This window comes from Styela clava, chromosome 8, assembly GCF_964204865.1.
Source record: "Styela clava chromosome 8, kaStyClav1.hap1.2, whole genome shotgun sequence".
Classification (NCBI taxonomy): domain Eukaryota; kingdom Metazoa; phylum Chordata; class Ascidiacea; order Stolidobranchia; family Styelidae; genus Styela; species Styela clava.
This window is the reverse complement of record NC_135257.1, coordinates 16,952,371-16,969,683: the sequence shown is the minus strand read 5'-3', so window position 1 is coordinate 16,969,683 and position 17,313 is coordinate 16,952,371. Positions and strand designations below refer to the sequence as shown.

The 17,313-nt window shown below is 34.5% G+C and overlaps 2 protein-coding genes across 3 annotated transcripts in view; both read left to right on the top strand.

Annotated features, from left to right (window-relative positions):
• Nucleotides 1-7,124, top strand: part of LOC120346134 (collagen alpha-6(VI) chain-like) — a 31,332-nt gene extending 24,208 nt beyond the window's left edge. For both annotated transcript variants that reach the window (XM_039415794.2, XM_078115393.1), the window contains exons 26-34: nt 869-956; nt 1,573-1,671; nt 2,045-2,242; nt 2,433-2,477; nt 2,728-2,889; nt 4,174-4,234; nt 4,634-4,831; nt 5,541-5,713; nt 6,631-7,124. In XM_039415794.2, coding sequence (XP_039271728.2) covers nt 869-956; nt 1,573-1,671; nt 2,045-2,242; nt 2,433-2,477; nt 2,728-2,889; nt 4,174-4,234; nt 4,634-4,831; nt 5,541-5,713; nt 6,631-6,735 — 1,129 coding nt within the window. In that variant the 3' untranslated portion in view covers nt 6,736-7,124. The remainder of the gene's footprint in view (nt 1-868; nt 957-1,572; nt 1,672-2,044; nt 2,243-2,432; nt 2,478-2,727; nt 2,890-4,173; nt 4,235-4,633; nt 4,832-5,540; nt 5,714-6,630) is intronic.
• A 2,322-nt stretch (nt 7,125-9,446) lies between these two features.
• On the top strand, nt 9,447-16,889 carry LOC120346135 (carboxypeptidase B-like). The gene is made up of 12 exons (XM_039415795.2): nt 9,447-9,669; nt 10,248-10,317; nt 12,034-12,104; nt 12,521-12,575; nt 13,051-13,161; nt 13,625-13,825; nt 14,112-14,198; nt 14,832-15,035; nt 15,139-15,228; nt 15,608-15,692; nt 16,093-16,205; nt 16,692-16,889. The coding sequence occupies exons 1-12, from the start codon at nt 9,608-9,610 to the stop codon at nt 16,782-16,784; spliced, it is 1,242 nt and encodes a 413-aa protein (XP_039271729.1). The 5' UTR covers nt 9,447-9,607; the 3' UTR covers nt 16,785-16,889.
• The last annotated feature ends 424 nt before the right edge of the window (nt 16,890-17,313 follow it).

Genomic DNA, 17,313 nt, shown 5'->3' with positions numbered 1-17,313 from the left:
ATATAAAATATATATAATGTGAAAAGTAAACCGAAGATTACCGAAACTTTGATTCGTATTTGTAAAACAAGCTTCAATCCCCGAAAATCTCAAAGCAATTGGCCCAGTAGTTCAAGAGAAAGGCGATTTATTTCAGAAAAAACAGTATAGTATTAAAAGATCCATCGTTTCATTTCGTGTTCAATAACGATTGCGATTTAGTTATGGTAATTGGGGCACATGGCTCCAATTCATGGCTTGAAACAACGTAGAACCTCTAAACCAGTTCTTGGTGTGTATGGGTGAATTTTAAGCCACGATTACACACCAAACAGTATTATTTTGGTATTATTGTACCCAGAAGAATATAAATGTAACTGCAGTTAATAAAAGCAGAAGGGAAAAGTCACATTCAACCCAACTTTATCTTTATGTAGTGAGTTTTATAAAAATAAATAAAGATAATAAAAGTGGCAGTAAAAAGGGTTCGCGAACCGAAAAAGTTTGGAAACGTATTCAATATTGGCAACCACGCAGAAATGAAATTCTGTTGATATTTTTATTATTTATTGTATAGCCAATTTAGCATATTCAATCTATAATAATGGGGAATTCAATACAAAATAAATATTAGATGAAAATTAAATTTACAGGGCGACCAAACTTCAATTTCCAATTGTAAAAATAATTAGGGTATCTGGGACTCATACCTTTCATGTATTGTTTAAACTTTAAAAGATATGAAACTACCAAGAGAGTATACAGTTTTCATACATAAACAAATTAGGAATCTGCGACAACCGTGTGTGATACTATTAGTAACATCGCCAAATGCAATAATGTGCATTTATATATTGAGCATTTGACCAAATACTGAAATTTTCTTCAGGCAATCATTTCGAGCAAACAACGTTGGAATAACGAAACATGGAATCGCAAGAATTGGAAAATCTTTCAGCAGTAAAAAATCAGCTTCAGTAAGCTTCAACTACGCACTTCATGTTTTTTTTATATATTTATTATTTTGTTCGAATGTTTTTAAATGCATAATCAACGTAATTTCAAACACACTGTCGAATTTTGCGAATCATCGGTGATACACGAAACTGGACATTTCGATCATGATCAAATATAAACACTCAATTATATTTTGTCTTTTTTAAAAATAAACTACAAATAGCCAAATTTTGTAATCCTGATTGTTACTACAAAAAACTTCCCAATTTTCGTTTTTTTTCATTTTTCGTTCTATTTTTTATATCCATACTTCTGACACCATTTCCCCTTTAACAAGTATCTTTGCATTGTGAGTTGTATATGACAATAACAAACAGACAATGAAAATGCAGAGATAGTACCTAGAAAGCCATCAAAACTTGTAACTAAAAACATACGAGTACGCGCTCGATAACCAAAATCAGTGAAACACAAGATAAATCAACAAATACGATGTAAAATCAGGCAATAACTTTTAAAATCAATTTAAGTTGTGAATATACCATACATAAGAAGAACAGGGCAACATATTTAACACTCTAGTATTCAGTTATATTTATCAATTACTTATCACTAGTTCTTTTCAATTTTGTTTAGTTCGATATTCAACGACTCGACATATTATGCGGATCAGGCGGTGAAATTCAAAATTATATGGAAGGCTGTTGTGACGTGAAGGGATATAAAGGGAAAGAGGTGAGTTGAAAAAAATCGTTATTGACTGGCGTCTCGTTGCAAAGATAAACCCATATAAAGTTCATAGCTCGTCAGCTGCAACCTGCATTTATGTATCCACACTATTCTTTCCACATTTAATTGAAATTTCGAAATTTACCGGAGAAAAACTTGCATAAAAGAAGTGTCTTGTGCTTGCAGTGAAAATGCAAAGAATTTTAAATCCAGATTTTAATAAATTCGACCTGCATCAAACTACTAAACGTTTTGGAAGTTTTTGTAATAAAGGTGCTAATATACATTTAACAAGGCAATATAATCGCTATCAGTTGTTTGTGTTTCTAGCCTTCACTGCATTAGGGTAAAGAATAATCATTTTAAAATGTATTTTCAGTGCATCGGAGAAGTTATCGATGCCCCTGAATCCACTCCAAAGCTTGACTTAGAAGAAAAAGTACCATCATCAGCAGGTGGAGGTGGAGGAACGACTGGGATTATCATACAAAAAGAGGAATGCAATTGCCCTCCTGGACCAATTGGTCCAGCAGGTCCCTCTGGCCCACAAGGATTAAGTGGTGAAAAGGGTTCTAAGGCAAGTTGCCTAGAAACTTTAATCAAATCATTGAAGCATTTAAAAAAGCGATTGTACTGTTGGATTAAATATCAATATTTATACTAAATGTAAATCAAAACCTGCTTGAGCTATATTGAGAAAAAGTTGAACATTTTATTTGGTCAGGTTTGAAAAAAAAAATAATTCAATAATAAACATTTTTGTTCAGGGTCTAGATGGATTTCGTGGAGTACCCGGTAGCAAAGGCGAAAAGGTAGGTTGTCACTTATCGATTTTAATCGGTAATAATATCACATTACAATAACAGTTACATCCCTATCTTAACACAGCTGAAAAGCAAATGAATTCCGACTGTACTCGTGCGCCCTCGGTGGTTCTGAAAGAAATGTTAGTTCCATTAATAAGACAAAAAATGGCGACCACGAAGTGTATACAAAAATGAAAAGTATTTCAATATACTTCAATTATTTTGAAGGGTTTTAAAATATCCTTTTTTTATTCAGGGTGATGTGGGACCGGCCGGACCTCCCGGTGGAGGTGCCGGTGCAGCAGGAAGTGGAATAGGAGCTACTGGCCCCCGTGGACCACCTGGACCGCCAGGTCCTCCTGGATTACCTGGGATATCATCTGGTCAAAGTATACGCGGCCAGAAAGCGTTCGGGATGGTAAATAGAATGCATGTTTTTTTAAACAAAAGTGGTATTGTGAGGAATTCTGCCAAGCATCGAATTTTTTATGGCATTTTTATGCGTCTACAATTTAGGGGGGTCCACATGTGGCCCAAGGCTTCATTATCTGTGGCCCGCAGAAAAAAATCGTATTTGGTGTTTTTCCACCATAAAATCAACCAGAAAATTGTTTGACTTATTGTTACATCACTAATGTCACTGAATTGACTATTGTTATGAGTAGCTGAGGCAACTAGCAAAGTTGAATTATGTGCTTGGCAGTATAAATTGTTATCTGGCCTTCTATCTTTTTGGTCTGGGATATATGCTAACAATTTTGGCATCATAGAAAAGTAAAAATTGAATGCGGATTCTATTAGCTTAGGTTGGCTATGCCAGATAACTAAATATTAATGTTGTGGCCTAACAACATAAATCATGCCTGGTGTTTTTTGCAACCATCATAAACAGTATTACAAAAAATGCTGCTTATATGTCGGAACCACATCCTGTACCTCACATTCGGTAATCTATCAATCTGCAGTTACATGTAAGTGATTTTGTAAACATGAGTTTGAAAGGAAAGGTGACGAATTCAAACAGGTTTTTAACTGGATGTGGGAGGGAAAATACCACAATGCATAATATGTTGGCAAGTTGTGTCGGTGACAAAAAAATATAATTTATAACGGCATTTTAGAAGCTTGTGAGCATTTTCAAAAGTTAAGATTTTGCTTTGAAAATCGATGTCCGAAAGCACTTTTTCCATTATGTAGAGTTTGAAATCATGCACTAAATTTAGATATAAGAAGACTTTGCAAGTTTTAGTATGTTTTTTGGTGGTTTTTGCTTGTTAATTTGATAAATGACAAATATTGATCAATGTGTTTGCACAATAAAAGTGTTTGTTTTGCATTGCACTGTTTACCTTTTCTTGGCACTATTGTGGCTCGCGAACAATGAAAAAATAATTTTGTGGCCCCCGTAGTCGACTACCTTGGACAACCCGGGTCTTCATGCAAATTTTTTTAAATACTGATTCATGATCATTAGCTATCGTTTTGTTTTATTCATATAACCTCAATATTTGGTTTGTGAAAATTTAATATTACAAGCTTTAGTGTAATGAATGCCAATACACCTTTATCACTCATACTATTGCTCGGCCTCCCAACATTTCTGTAATTTTCATTGACTGCAATACCAGCACTAGACAAGAATTCAGTTTTTGTTGTTTCTTATAGTAATGAATCTCTTTGATATAAATGTTTTGAATCTTAGGCAGCATCAGATGCCAGAATGGAAACCATCGCACAAACAGAATGTCGAAACATGATTAATCGTAAGTTCTATCCATATATTTGTTACAGCTGCGTCTTGCATAAACGATTTTAAAAACTTTATATAAGTTTGCCATGAGGTGTGATAAAAAAGAGAAAGCGTAAGATCGGGATTAAATGTTCTGTGTTTAATTTGTTTCATAAATTTTACTATTGGCTTGTTTCGATATAGTAATAAGCTCTCCGATCGTTTTAAATATCATTATTCTTTTTTGCATTCACGAACGCCAATGTTGCAAAGTCCTAAAAGTGCAAAACCACGTAAAAGGACTTGAGTGAATACTATAGAAGGCAATACCGGTCAGATTCAAACTGACTGTGCGTAAATGCTTGTATCAATTACCTGTCCATTATCTCAATATATTTCATTTATAAATAAATACCAATTTATTTGATTGTAGGAGAAGTGCCCCGAATAGTAACGATGCTGTTAGAAAGCTCAACCTTCACAGAGATGTATCGAGGACCAAAAGGTTCTCGTGGGTTGTCAGGGAGTATTGGGATACAAGGTGCACGTGGTCAATCTGGACTACAAGGAATACCTGGGCCGCGTGGAATGCAAGGACCAGTTGGAGAAGTTGGCCCCGTTGGACAAAGAGGTTAAAATACGTATATATTTATATTTGTTCATATCGTTTTGAAATGGCAAAATACATAGGTTCCTACAGGCTTGTTCGTGGGAATGGGATTCCTATGGGAAACGTCCCATGGGATGAGATTGGATGGGACAGCACACATTTGTACTTCCCATGGGACACGAAAACCGTATGATTTTTCGGGAAATGATGATAAAACACTTGTTATAAACTTCGTGTTCATATATTTGAGCATAACTATCTTGTCGGTTATAAAGAGCAAAATATATTCAACATTAACAATATACTTCGTGAAGGGGCCGATGGAAACATGTATAGTAATTGTGAATATAAAGTTAACGAAGTCAGTAAATTTTGTTGTTTTGCATGTCTTTTTGTACAGGTAGTCCTATTTAGTAGTCGCTAAACCTAAATTTAACAATTTTTATTGAATTGTATTCCAATGGGAATCCCATGAGATGGGATGGGACAGGCATAATTGCTGTAGGTGGGATGGGAATGGGAGAGAAAAATATGTCCCATGGACAAGCCTGGCTTATCTAAGATAGCTCAATTGACGTCATTGAGTATTTATAATAATTTCCACAATTCACGGTAAGTTGACTATTGATCGGTGATCGTTCTTCTCTCCTCGTTTTTTTTTCTATTATCTATTAGTCGCTTCACCAATGATGTAAAAACTAAAATAACCGAATACCGACTCATACTTCAGGTCCCAAAGGTGAAAGAGGAGAACGGGGAAGCCACGGATATGGGATACCAGGTACGCAAGGAATACCAGGAATCCGTGGTCCTCCTGGTGAAACTGTTCATGGAACACCAGGACACAAAGGAGATGTAGGATTACCTGGCGAGCGTGGACGTCCCGGACTCCCAGGAGCAAGGGTAATTTTTCTATATTTCACACTTTAGCTTCAAATAAAATCTCCGTAAAATACTTATTGCGACTCATTGAGCTACCTATTCATTATCAAGTGAGTTTGTGATTAGAAAGCAGGCTTTTCAAACTTTCTGTTTATTGGTATCCTTTGGACATTCATAAATTTGCTCGTGCACTTCTAAAATGACCTCACGTGCTGTTATTAGACAAAGAGAGTCCTGTGAACTGCGAATGTATACTTGGTAGTTACTGTAGTTGTAGTTAAAACTTCTACTTCCTAAAGAATTCATAAATTCAAGTCTTCAAGGTATTTAACATCAGGTGATAAAGATATTTTCAGGCAGATTAGAGGATTATAAAAAGAACATTCTTATACTAAATTTAATTTACCCGTTAAAAAGTATATTGAAATGTAAATCTGGGAATACATGTACCCCAGTTTGAAAACTCTTGTTGTGGAGGATTCTAAACGTAGGACTCAAAGACTCAACATTATAGTAAAATTACTGTATAATTTGAAAAAGATTGCATTTAAATTGTTTTTCCACACTTTAAAATGACATAGACAGGCTAGTTCGACTCATGAGAAGAGGGACCTCCAGAAGTATGTGCACCAAGATGGCGCACAACCTGAACATAGTAGTTGTACCAGGTGAGGGTTCAGGTTGTGCGACATCTTGGTGCACACATTTCAGAGCGCCGAGAAAAGTAAGGTCCGGAGATCAAATTACAAAGCACTATCATACCATTTGAAAATCACATCTAAGACTTTTTTGCGTTGCAAAGTTGTCGATGGCCGTTATTGTTAAACTCAGATGAACGAAATTACTTGAAATCATTTTGTATTAATGGCTCGCATCATCTATTTTTGCAAACCTTCGGTAAATTGTCAGAAATATGTTGAAAATATCTTTTAATTTAGGGACTTCACGGAGCTGCTGGGCGGTGCGACCCAAACTACTGTTATTCGGCAGCTTATCTGTGGATGTCTCAATCACGGGCAGACAATTCTGATATAAAAGGATGAAATAAATCTTTGGATGTTATCATTGATTATTGCTATTTAGCTCAAAAGTGAAATTCAGTTTGACGTTCAGTTATCCGTTCTTCGTCCATTTCTGTCCTATATTCTATATTATCAATACTTCGATTGCAAATATTTTAACCAAGTTAATAATCCCGATCTGTCTTGATTAAATAAAGAGTTTATTTGATTATGCCGCATGAGTTGCAGTCAATAGTTGTGCTTCAGCTTTGTGTTGTGCTGTATTCACTATTGTTTTGCGTCCAAGTGCTAGTTCCATTATTTCTAGTTGTTTTATTGAAATACTTCAATTTTGTTCAGCATAATGATACAATGTGTAGTTTTTGATGTTTTAATCGTCATTTTGAATCCAAATATACTTCCATTTCCAAGCCTTGCTGGTTATTTTGCTAGTAGTTTCGTGGATGCCGACGAAATGGCGTATTGATATAACCTGCTTAATATTAGAAATTGCAGATGTATCGGAGTGGAATAAAAGTTCCCACTCGACTACTAGCAAATAAAATTTAAAAACGCTAAAAATGTTCACTATGTCATAAAATTCAGCATACAAATGTAAATTAAAACAAAAATAAATAAACTTGTTGGATGAGGTGCACACTCAGTGAGTTGGCGCTACCTACGTACCTATTCCATAATTATAACGATAAGCAGCATTTAAGCCTAACAGGATATAATGACGTTTTCAAAACAATAGGAATGAAACACAAATAAAGATTATGATCCATTAGCAGGCATCAATGGCTTCCTTCAAAATGTTATTCACTGAGTTCAAATGTTAGAGCGATAAAAAAATTACTGCTCAGGGGAATATAGGTAGTTGATTTTGTTTATATTGTAAGTGATATTTATGTTCTGAACTGAAAGTAACATTGAGTTACTACAAATGGTAAACAGTAAACCCATCGCTTTTACAGGGCATTGACTAGTTTAGATTAGAAGTCATAAGATATTTGGATTGCGCTTGATTAGTGTTTACTTGTTTAGTGTTTATACCAATATGGAGGTAACTAATTTTGTTTGCCTACTTTACATCAAGTTGTGTAAAGAGACTGAAACCTATGGACAGGAGGTATAATCACTTGGCTAACACAGCCAATCCCCGAACTCGTAATCGAACTAAAATAGGAAAAATTGGAACAAAATTATGACCTAACCCTAACCTGTTACACACACTACGGGAGTGTCATTTGGAGAATTGATACCTTTCCGACAATAATTTTTTTCCAATAACTTCATTTATATAAAATTCTCTACTTCATAGACGTTTTCTTGATCGTATCAATTTGCATTGCTCTCGAACCCGACACCTCACGCACCACCAGAATTCATAAAGTTTCAGTAGCGTCTATCATTTCATTGTTGACTCCATGTTTGCTCAGAGATGATACCTCTTTACTTCGGAGAAAGTACGCATGACCTAGCTTTCGATCTAATCTCGAAAAATCTATTTTAAGGCATAAATCGCCGTAAAATCGCCTAGTGCCCCAGGAATCTTTAGATTAAAAATATTAGTTACTTTATTAATTTACTTTAGTCAAATTAAAAGAACATTACGTCGGATTGCCGGCAAATTGCCGTCATTTGTGATGCTGTGTATAATGAGTGTTTACGGGTAAGACGTCTAAAATAAAATACCAGTAAATCCCATTTATTATCATAATAATCGTTATACTTATAATCTGATTAAAATGTTACGCAATCTATAGCAAAAAATTTAAAATAACTTTTATTAACAGGAACAGAACTCATATTCTTTTTATAATTTATCATCATATTTTAAGCATATATCATCTGTGGCCGTTTCAAACTCTAGACAGCGTCGATTCAGAATTAAGAATTCGATATTTGGTGGTCTGAGTCGTGAGAAACAAAACCTGCTGTGACGTAATACGAATTTCTGTAATGTTATCTGGAACGATAATTTGTGCTAAATTAAGATTACTTGATAAATAAAACGACTATTATAGTAAATGTTTTTTCTTTATTGAGGTATGCCAATGATATTTGTGCGTCAAACAGTTCAGAATTACGTCAAATCAACTAATATTTAGACATACAATTTGATCATATTCAAAAAATGTTCGTTCATGTTGAACAAAGAAAAGAATCGTCTGGATCTTTTGTAGCAAACTCTCGCCACTAGTGTAGAAAAGTACGATTTAAAAAAAAAAACGCCACGCTTTCGAGTACTACAAATTCAAAAATTCAAATGTATAAATCAAGACAATTACGAAGTTTTTCCGATTATAAAATCAATTATGTAATATTCTTTTTATCATTTCTATTCAGAACACCGTATATTTTAAACGATTGAAGTAATTCCCAATATTATCCAATATAGTTACTCCCAAAAACGCCTTGATTATGACAAAAAAATGATCAAACTGAAATGACTTCAAAACCTACATTTGTAATACACGGACGTTACATGATGAATATTTTTGTAAAACTTCTAACAACATCTCTGTATTCCCACGCAACCGCGTCTGAATGACGTATTGGACAAATAATATCATCGTATCAATTTAGATCGTTATTAATATCGAATAAATAAAAATCCCGATAATAAGGAAGGATAATAAGGATAATAAGCTAGGCCAAGTAAGAATATTCTATTGGTCAGTCTTGCACAATATATCATTTGATATATTTGTATATTTATGAATTCAGTTTGACCAATTCTTAAAATATTAATAAAGGTAGAACTTCTTTTTTCGCCTGTTTTTGTGTATGCAATTCCGCTCAACTATTATCTGACCAAATGGTATGGCGATTTTGCTGGTTATAAAAGAGGGATGAGTTGATAGCAAAATGACATTTCGATCACAATTGTGACTTACGAAAGAACAAAATGAAGTTATTCGTTTTATTCAGTCTTGTCTCTTTGGCATTGGCCAAGAAAACATTTTTTGGGTAAGTTCCGATTTATATAGATTTTGGGGTCACTGGACTTGATCTCGAGTCAACCAAAAAACAGCTCGGAAAGAACATTTCAAACTCTGACTCGACTTGGCTTACATCTAGGGAGACTTGACTTGGGACTACCAGATAATTTTGAGCGACGCGACTTCTCTTTGTCGACTCACGGTAGGAATTCAACGCTGACATATATGACAAAATTATTAGATATATTCACCAATGTATAATTCAATTAAATGAAAGAGTTTGTTGATCCGGAATTAAAACTGAAACAAAATAGAATCAAAAATATTTTTATTCACCCACTCTATCAGATATGAAATTAACATTGTGCAGAGTAAAAATATTAAAAAATAACGTATACATTCATTGTACAAAGTATTCCATTATATCTAATCTAATTAGTTCGGAATAATTTTCTGAAATGAAGGAACCTGTTGTTAGCGACGGGAACGTGTTCTTAAACGTTAACATATTGTAAATGAACAATGCATATATTCAAAGTACGTTAACATGCGTATTCCTGATTTAATCTATCGTTCCATTTTTGATAAGCTAATTTTGTTTTCCAGAGATCAAGTTCTAACACTCCATCCAACAACTCAAGACCAAGTTGAACTGATCAGAGGATATGAGAACGAGGTACAAAGAAATCTTAGTTTTCAATTCATTACATAAAAGATTTATTTACTCTCGTGATTGGGATACTAGCAAAAAATTGATAGTTTGTTTATACACATACAGTATAATGTTTGCATCAAATCTACATTTTTAAACATTGTAAATGTGAAATGGCCAGATAAAAAATGAGACAAACTATCAACCTCAATTTGAAAAATATATATTTTAAATTATATGAATTACTTATTATTAACGGAAGCGGAAAAAGATTTCTGCCTTGAATAAGTTTGGAATATAACGCCAGTGTTCCAGTTACTTGTTTAGTCTTTGGATATTCGATACTCAATATAGAGCACTGGTTCCCAACCTTTTTACCATGGCGAACCGGTAAAATTAAATAAAACGTACTCGCGGACCGGACCACATTTCACATGCGGAAAAACTATCAAATAATGTGCCGGCCAAAAATTGAAATGGGTGGGACATGAAATAATAACATATATTTGCATAATAAAATGCAGTGCTGGGCACCCATTACGCGTAAAAAAGCACAAATCTCATATAAAAAACATGTACATGCCAAATGTACAAACACAATTACCTCCAACTCCAGTGAGAAATTCGGACAGTTTGAGAGCTCAAGAAGGAATTATGACAATGATTATTTTATAAATCTGGACTGTAAAGTAGAGGTTTCATCATATCAATCTCTCTGCAGTTGATCGACGCACCAAACAAAATGAATTTATATTACAATGATAAAGTCGTTGCTTACTTGGCACCTGGCTAAAAATCCTGCTGTGCATCACCCAGAAAAGTTATCACCGTCCCATGCTTTTGTTGAGCGTCTCGTAACTACCTGCAGGGTCGCAACAAGTTGATATCTCGCTGGGTGTCAAGGTGAAGCTCAGGAATATTATACTGTTCTTGGAGTTTTTTGGTTTAAACAGAGAAATATTCATAACCTTTTATTTGAATGGTAATATTAATCAAGAAAAGCAAGCAGAACGGAAAAAACACACATGCTGATTTTTAGGTTTCTAAATCTAGACAGATTTGACGGAGCGCTTCAGCGATGACTCGGAACTGTAAAAGCGAAAAGTGTGATTACTCGGCGCCAAGACGTCGCCGGGCAATTAATACCGCAATTATCGAATAGTGATATGACGGCGAAAAAGAAATTGCGTGATAAACCAACGTAACTTCGTCTCATTCATCAAGAAAAGTATGCAAAACAGAAAGAGCGCGCATGCTGATTTTCAGGTTTCTGAATCTTGCGAGATTTGATGGAGCGCTTTTGCGATGAATCGGAACCGTAAAAGCGAAAAGTGTGATTATTCGGCGCCAAGACGTCGCCGGGCAATTAATACCGAAATTATCAAATAGTGATATGACGACGGAAGAGAAATTGCATAATAAACCAACGTAACTTCGTCTTTTCGGCTTCGATGAAGCGATTGAGACGGCAGGAAAACAACAAAATGAAATTTCTCGCGGACCGACAGAAAAGCTTCGCGGACCGGCGGCTGGGAACCCCTGATATAGAGTATCCCAATTAAGTACTATTGCCTAGTAATGTGCTTAATTTGAAATATACCATAAACGAATGGAAAAGTATTTCTAATAAAATTGGCATGCAAAAAATGCTAAAGAGGATCATGAAAATGTAGTTGAAAACATTGAATATGAATTGACTTTTTAGTTTTGAATATTTCAAAGCAATCTGTTGTTATTTAGATTGATTTTTGGAATCCTGGCTACCCCAGTCAAGTGCACGAAAACAATCCAGTTGACGTCAGGATAGAAAAGTAAGATTTTTGAATTTATTAAATTGTATTTTCAATATTTGTTAACATGTATCCGATTTGGAATTGTAAGAAATATGATTTTGTTTGCTTTCGTGCGTGCAGCCACAGATCGAGAAAATTTAAAAATGAATAAAAATTTTTGCTGTGGAATAGTGCATATTGAAATAGCGGATTTAGCGGAACAAACAAAAATCTACATTTTGTATAATTCTCCGAGTGAAGCCAACCTTTTTGCATAATTTTTTTTTTCATCGTTTGGAATGATTCTTTTGGACAATATATGAATGTTTGTTCTTCGAATAAAACTGCTTTAATGCAAATCAAATCAGATTCCATTCAATTATCCTATTTTAAAAATTTCACAGAGTATGTTGAACACTTCAAATCAAAATCAAAATTTTATTTTAATAATTCAGATTTCAATTGATGAAATTTAAGCGTACGATGAAAGACGCAGGAATTAATTTTGAGGTAGGTGCTTTTAGTTTTTAAGATTAAAACTTAAAAGGATATTTCGTAAATGGTAGAGTTCGAATTACCGCATCAATAAAGGTTGTTATAGACATGTATTGCCAATCAGACCAAACATATCAATCAGATATATCTCTAAGTTACTAGAATATTGAAGTCTCTGTCTTTGAGCAAATTTATTTTTCGACGCACCAAGATGGCGCACAACCTGAATCCCAACCCGGTACACATACTAAGTTCAGGCTGTGCGCCATCTTGGTGCACATACTACGGGAGTACCAAAACAAAACGTTTCAAACCCCCGTTGAACTATTAAATACCAGAGTAATATCAAAAAAAAACATAAGAAAATGACATGTCATAGAGTCTATGACGATTTAGACATAGACGAAGTATGAAAACTTTCAATACTCACCCTTCAAAAACAAATGCGCATGCGTGCGTCCAAGAATCATATGAAACATCATGAATTCAGGTCAAAATAGGAGATGTCCAGATGGCGATTGATGAACAAGTTGAACCAAGAAGAAATCATCCTAAAGCATTGCTTGGATATGATTACTTCATATATCACTCATACGATGAAGTAAGTGTTTTTAAATCAGAATACAAAACCGTTTGATCTTTGTCGTAAAGTGGTTAGTTAGATACGTTTGCTTTCATCTTGTGTGTAACGCTTTCAAATTAACTTAGTATAATTCTAGTAAAAACAGTAGACGTAGGTATAAGTGCAGAGCTAAAATTGTTTTTTCTTCATATCGGCCGCTGTGCAAATCCTCTCCAACAAGTTTTCTAAACACGTGGAAAGTGGTGTAAACTATTAGAAATACTAAGAAATACTAAGCTTAATACGCAACGGTTCTTTCTTGACTATAGGTCTCTATAGGGAAGCCTGCCTTTGATTTTTGGTATAATATTCTTTTATCCACATAATTATAGATAAAATGCGGTCCATAAATTTGCATTGCTCGTTTTAATTATCAGGTTACATAAATGAATCAATTGCAATACAATACAATTACAATGCTGTATCTTCTTGATTTTCCTAGATTAATAGTTGGACGATGGATATTGAACAACAGTATCCAACTTTGGTAACAAGAAGTGTGATTGGAACCAGTTGGGAAGGCAGAGATATCCCAATGCTCACTCTCAAAACCTCCGATAGCAAACCAGCTATGCTTGTTGATTGTGGATTTCATGCTCGTGAATGGATTTCTCCGGCTTTTTGCCAATGCTACGTTCAACAGGTGAATGACTAATGAAAACTTAGAGATGAGTTGATTATATTATGTAAAGAGGGCGTTTCATTATTTTGAAAATAAATTTATATATATATAAATCATCACAGAAAAAAATTATTTGAAAGATGTTCAACAGCCGTTGTATTATAACAACAAAATGATTGAACATGACATCTCATGGTAGCAGGTATATACAGTGAAGATCTTTTCATTATGTGGCCTAGATTAGAGGTGCCTCCACTATCTAATTCTAAGACATCTGATATAAATCATATGTATGATCTTTTTACAGCTGATAGATTCCGAAATCTTGAACGACCTGACTATTCACGTGATTCCCGTAGTAAACGTTGACGGTTATCAATACACACACACCAATGTGAGTGTTGTTTTGTAAATATTATTAATGATTAAAAATATGATTTGCGCTAATGATTTCTGCGAGAATTAGTACTTATTCTTCTTCTATACTTTTGTGCCGGTGAATATATTACAAAGATGCTGCAACAAGAGTGAATATAATTATTCCTAATGATTCAAGAAACATGCTGCACACAAAACTTCGTGCCAGATGTTACAGAAATATATATGTGTTACTGTGTAGTCTTGAATCACTTGAGATAAAATGTGATTAACGGCATATTGATAACATATACGAAGTTGTACTTAAGAAGATGAATCATTTTGTACAATATTTCTGGTAGGATTTTTTGGATTGTTCAGTCTTTTTAATTCTGGAGCTAAATAAGTACTAAACGTTTTCTGTTAAATAAAATCAAGGCGTTGTATTAAAGAGCGTAAATGACTATCTCTTCATATCATTTCGTTGTGCGAGTGCCCTATTCCCCAATAACAAGCGGTGAAATACATGCAAATTGATCCACGCAATAACTGATGTTCTCAATTACCATTACAATGTCATATAATAATAATTGATAATATAAAAAGAGAGTAATGCTGTTAGCATCTCCGACAACGAGAATTGTACAAGCCCATATATTTAAATTTTCAGGACAGAATGTGGAGAAAAACTCGCTCCAAACGCGCAGGAAGTATTTGCTACGGTGTTGATCCAAACAGAAACTGTGATGCAGGATGGTCAGGACCAGGATCATCAGGATCCCCTTGTTCTGACACATACTACGGACCTTCTGCAGAATCTGAGCCTGAAGTGAAAGCCGTGGCAGATTTCATTCGAGCAAATATTAATTCACTGGTGAATATTTAAATATTATTTACATTTGAATATAATATGGTATTAACGTTTTTATACATGGCCTTTCAAATCATAAATCACGTGATATTGACTTTCTTTACAGAAAGCATACGTCACATTCCACGCCTACGGACAAATGATCCTATATCCTTACTCCTACCAGCTTCGCCTTGCTGATACTACAAAAAATTTGGTGAGTTCATGAATATTTTGTCTGGCGAAATCTTTTTGAGAGCCCTGACTTGGCATTTAGAATAGCGCACTAATACACAGGTTGAACTAGAGAAATGACATTAGAAATCAAAAATCTGGATATAAAATGAAATTTACTTGATTGTTACTATATATTTGGCGCAGAGTAATTAACGAATCGTTTTATAAAATACCGTTGTACTGATAACTCTTCCTAAACACTCTACTTGATTTAGTAAACCTCGAAGTCGAATTTCCTTCCGCATCATCTTTAAATTGTATTTAAGTTTCAAATTAGTAGGTTCACTACAACACTCAAGCGTATACAGAAACGCAAAATGTGAGATTTCAATCAATAATCCTTGTCATATAATCTACAGGACTATTACGCAGTTGCAGCTTATAATGCTGTCAAAACTCCTTTTGGTACAGAATATATTTACGGTCCAGGAGGCACGACTATTTGTGAGTATACTCATTGAGTTTATAATTTAATTTTCAAACAATCAAATCATAATGCATATTTCCTGTTTGCTATTGAGAAATTATGTCTAATCGCGAGGAATGCAGTACAACATTTTTAGACATAATACCGTCCCGTAGCTGAAGAAGCAAGCCCTAACAAACAATATTTCATTTGAATACAAGAACGGCACCCACGTCAACCCCCAAAAGTGTCGTGATTGTGTATTTTGACTGCTGTGAAAAGCAAACTTATTTTTTTTTACCTCATGTGTATATACAAATGGCATTTTATAATACAGTCGTGTTTAATCAATAATGCCAAATTGATATTTTGCATGGACTCAATCTACAACCAGGACAAATAAAACAAAATGCAAATTAAATATTATCTTTTACATAGACTTGGCAGCAGGAGGTTCCGATGACTTTGCATACGATGCAGGGGTCCCACTTTCCTACACTATCGAACTCCGAGATGAGGGCAGATACGGCTTCGCTCTCCCAGCACGCCAAGTAAGATTTGAGTTTATATTTAAAAAATAAGATTTTTCAATTTGGTGGTTTCAAAACGAATGTTTAGTAATCAGGGATTAGTTAGAAAACGTATCTAACGTTGGTTGCCGCTGAGCCAAGCGTCAATTCTCCGTTACTGTATAAACACTGGTCATACAAGATGCAGGCGATGAAAGCGACTTCAATTCACAAACTTTTTAATTGTGTGTAGCAGACCCGTGAGCTATGTTAAATTAAGTGAATTAATGGTTTGTTTTTGTATCTAGCTGTAGTCAATAAATTTAAAAAAGAGAGGCTTGGATCCGGCTCGCTAGCTGTTACGGTCTGACTTAACTATTAGAAATTTTAGCACACCCACATACTCCATTTTCCTCTTTTTAAAAAATCCTGGCTACGCTCTCTCTGCGGGTGACATTAATCTAGTCGGTTGCCCGATAACTCCAGTAATTTTGATGTTTCGTACTAACCATGAAATATATTTTTTAGATCGAACCAGTCTGTGAGGAGACGTTCAATCTAATGGAAGTAATGCATCAGGGGGTCCGCGACATTAACGCTGGCGTATACAATGAGTCCTAGTAACAAACTACATTGAACTTCTGTTTAATAATTGTGTAATTTATTTGATTTAATAAATATCAATGTGGATGATAAATTTTGAAAAATTAATAAAATCATGAAATACATTTTGTCTGCGAAATCGACTGTTTGATCTAGGACATATTACTTGTACTTTGTGGTGAAATATGTAGTCCTTAATTCAATATTTTCTTTGATCGTTTTTTTTTTGGCGATATCTGAACCATTCGTTGTATTACTAGTGAAGAGTGTTTACCGTTTTCAAGCTGTTCAAATGGAGAAAATGGTCTATCGCGCTTTGGGTGAATTGAATAATGTATATACGCCATAAATTTTAATGTTAACTTTTCATAACATTTCAATAGCGCTTCAAGAACCTTAAAAATTGAGTTACTCTCGTAATACGTGTACCAGGTTAGGGTTATGTATGGTATTTATTCCGATTTTCCTTATTTTAGTTCTATTACGAGTTCGGGACTGTCTGTGTTAGCCAAGTGAATATACCCCCTGCCCATAGTATTCAATCCCT

Bases quoted from the DNA above. Each gene is read 5' to 3' on its own strand.
- LOC120346135 (XM_039415795.2), top strand. From the start codon at position 9,608: ATGAAGTTATTCGTTTTATTCAGTCTTGTCTCTTTGGCATTGGCCAAG. The intron at 9,670-10,247 runs GTAAGTTCCGAT...TTTGTTTTCCAG, and splicing joins GCCAAGAAAACATTTTTTGG to AGATCAAGTTCTAACACTCC. The intron at 16,206-16,691 runs GTAAGATTTGAG...TATATTTTTTAG, and splicing joins TCGCTCTCCCAGCACGCCAA to ATCGAACCAGTCTGTGAGGA.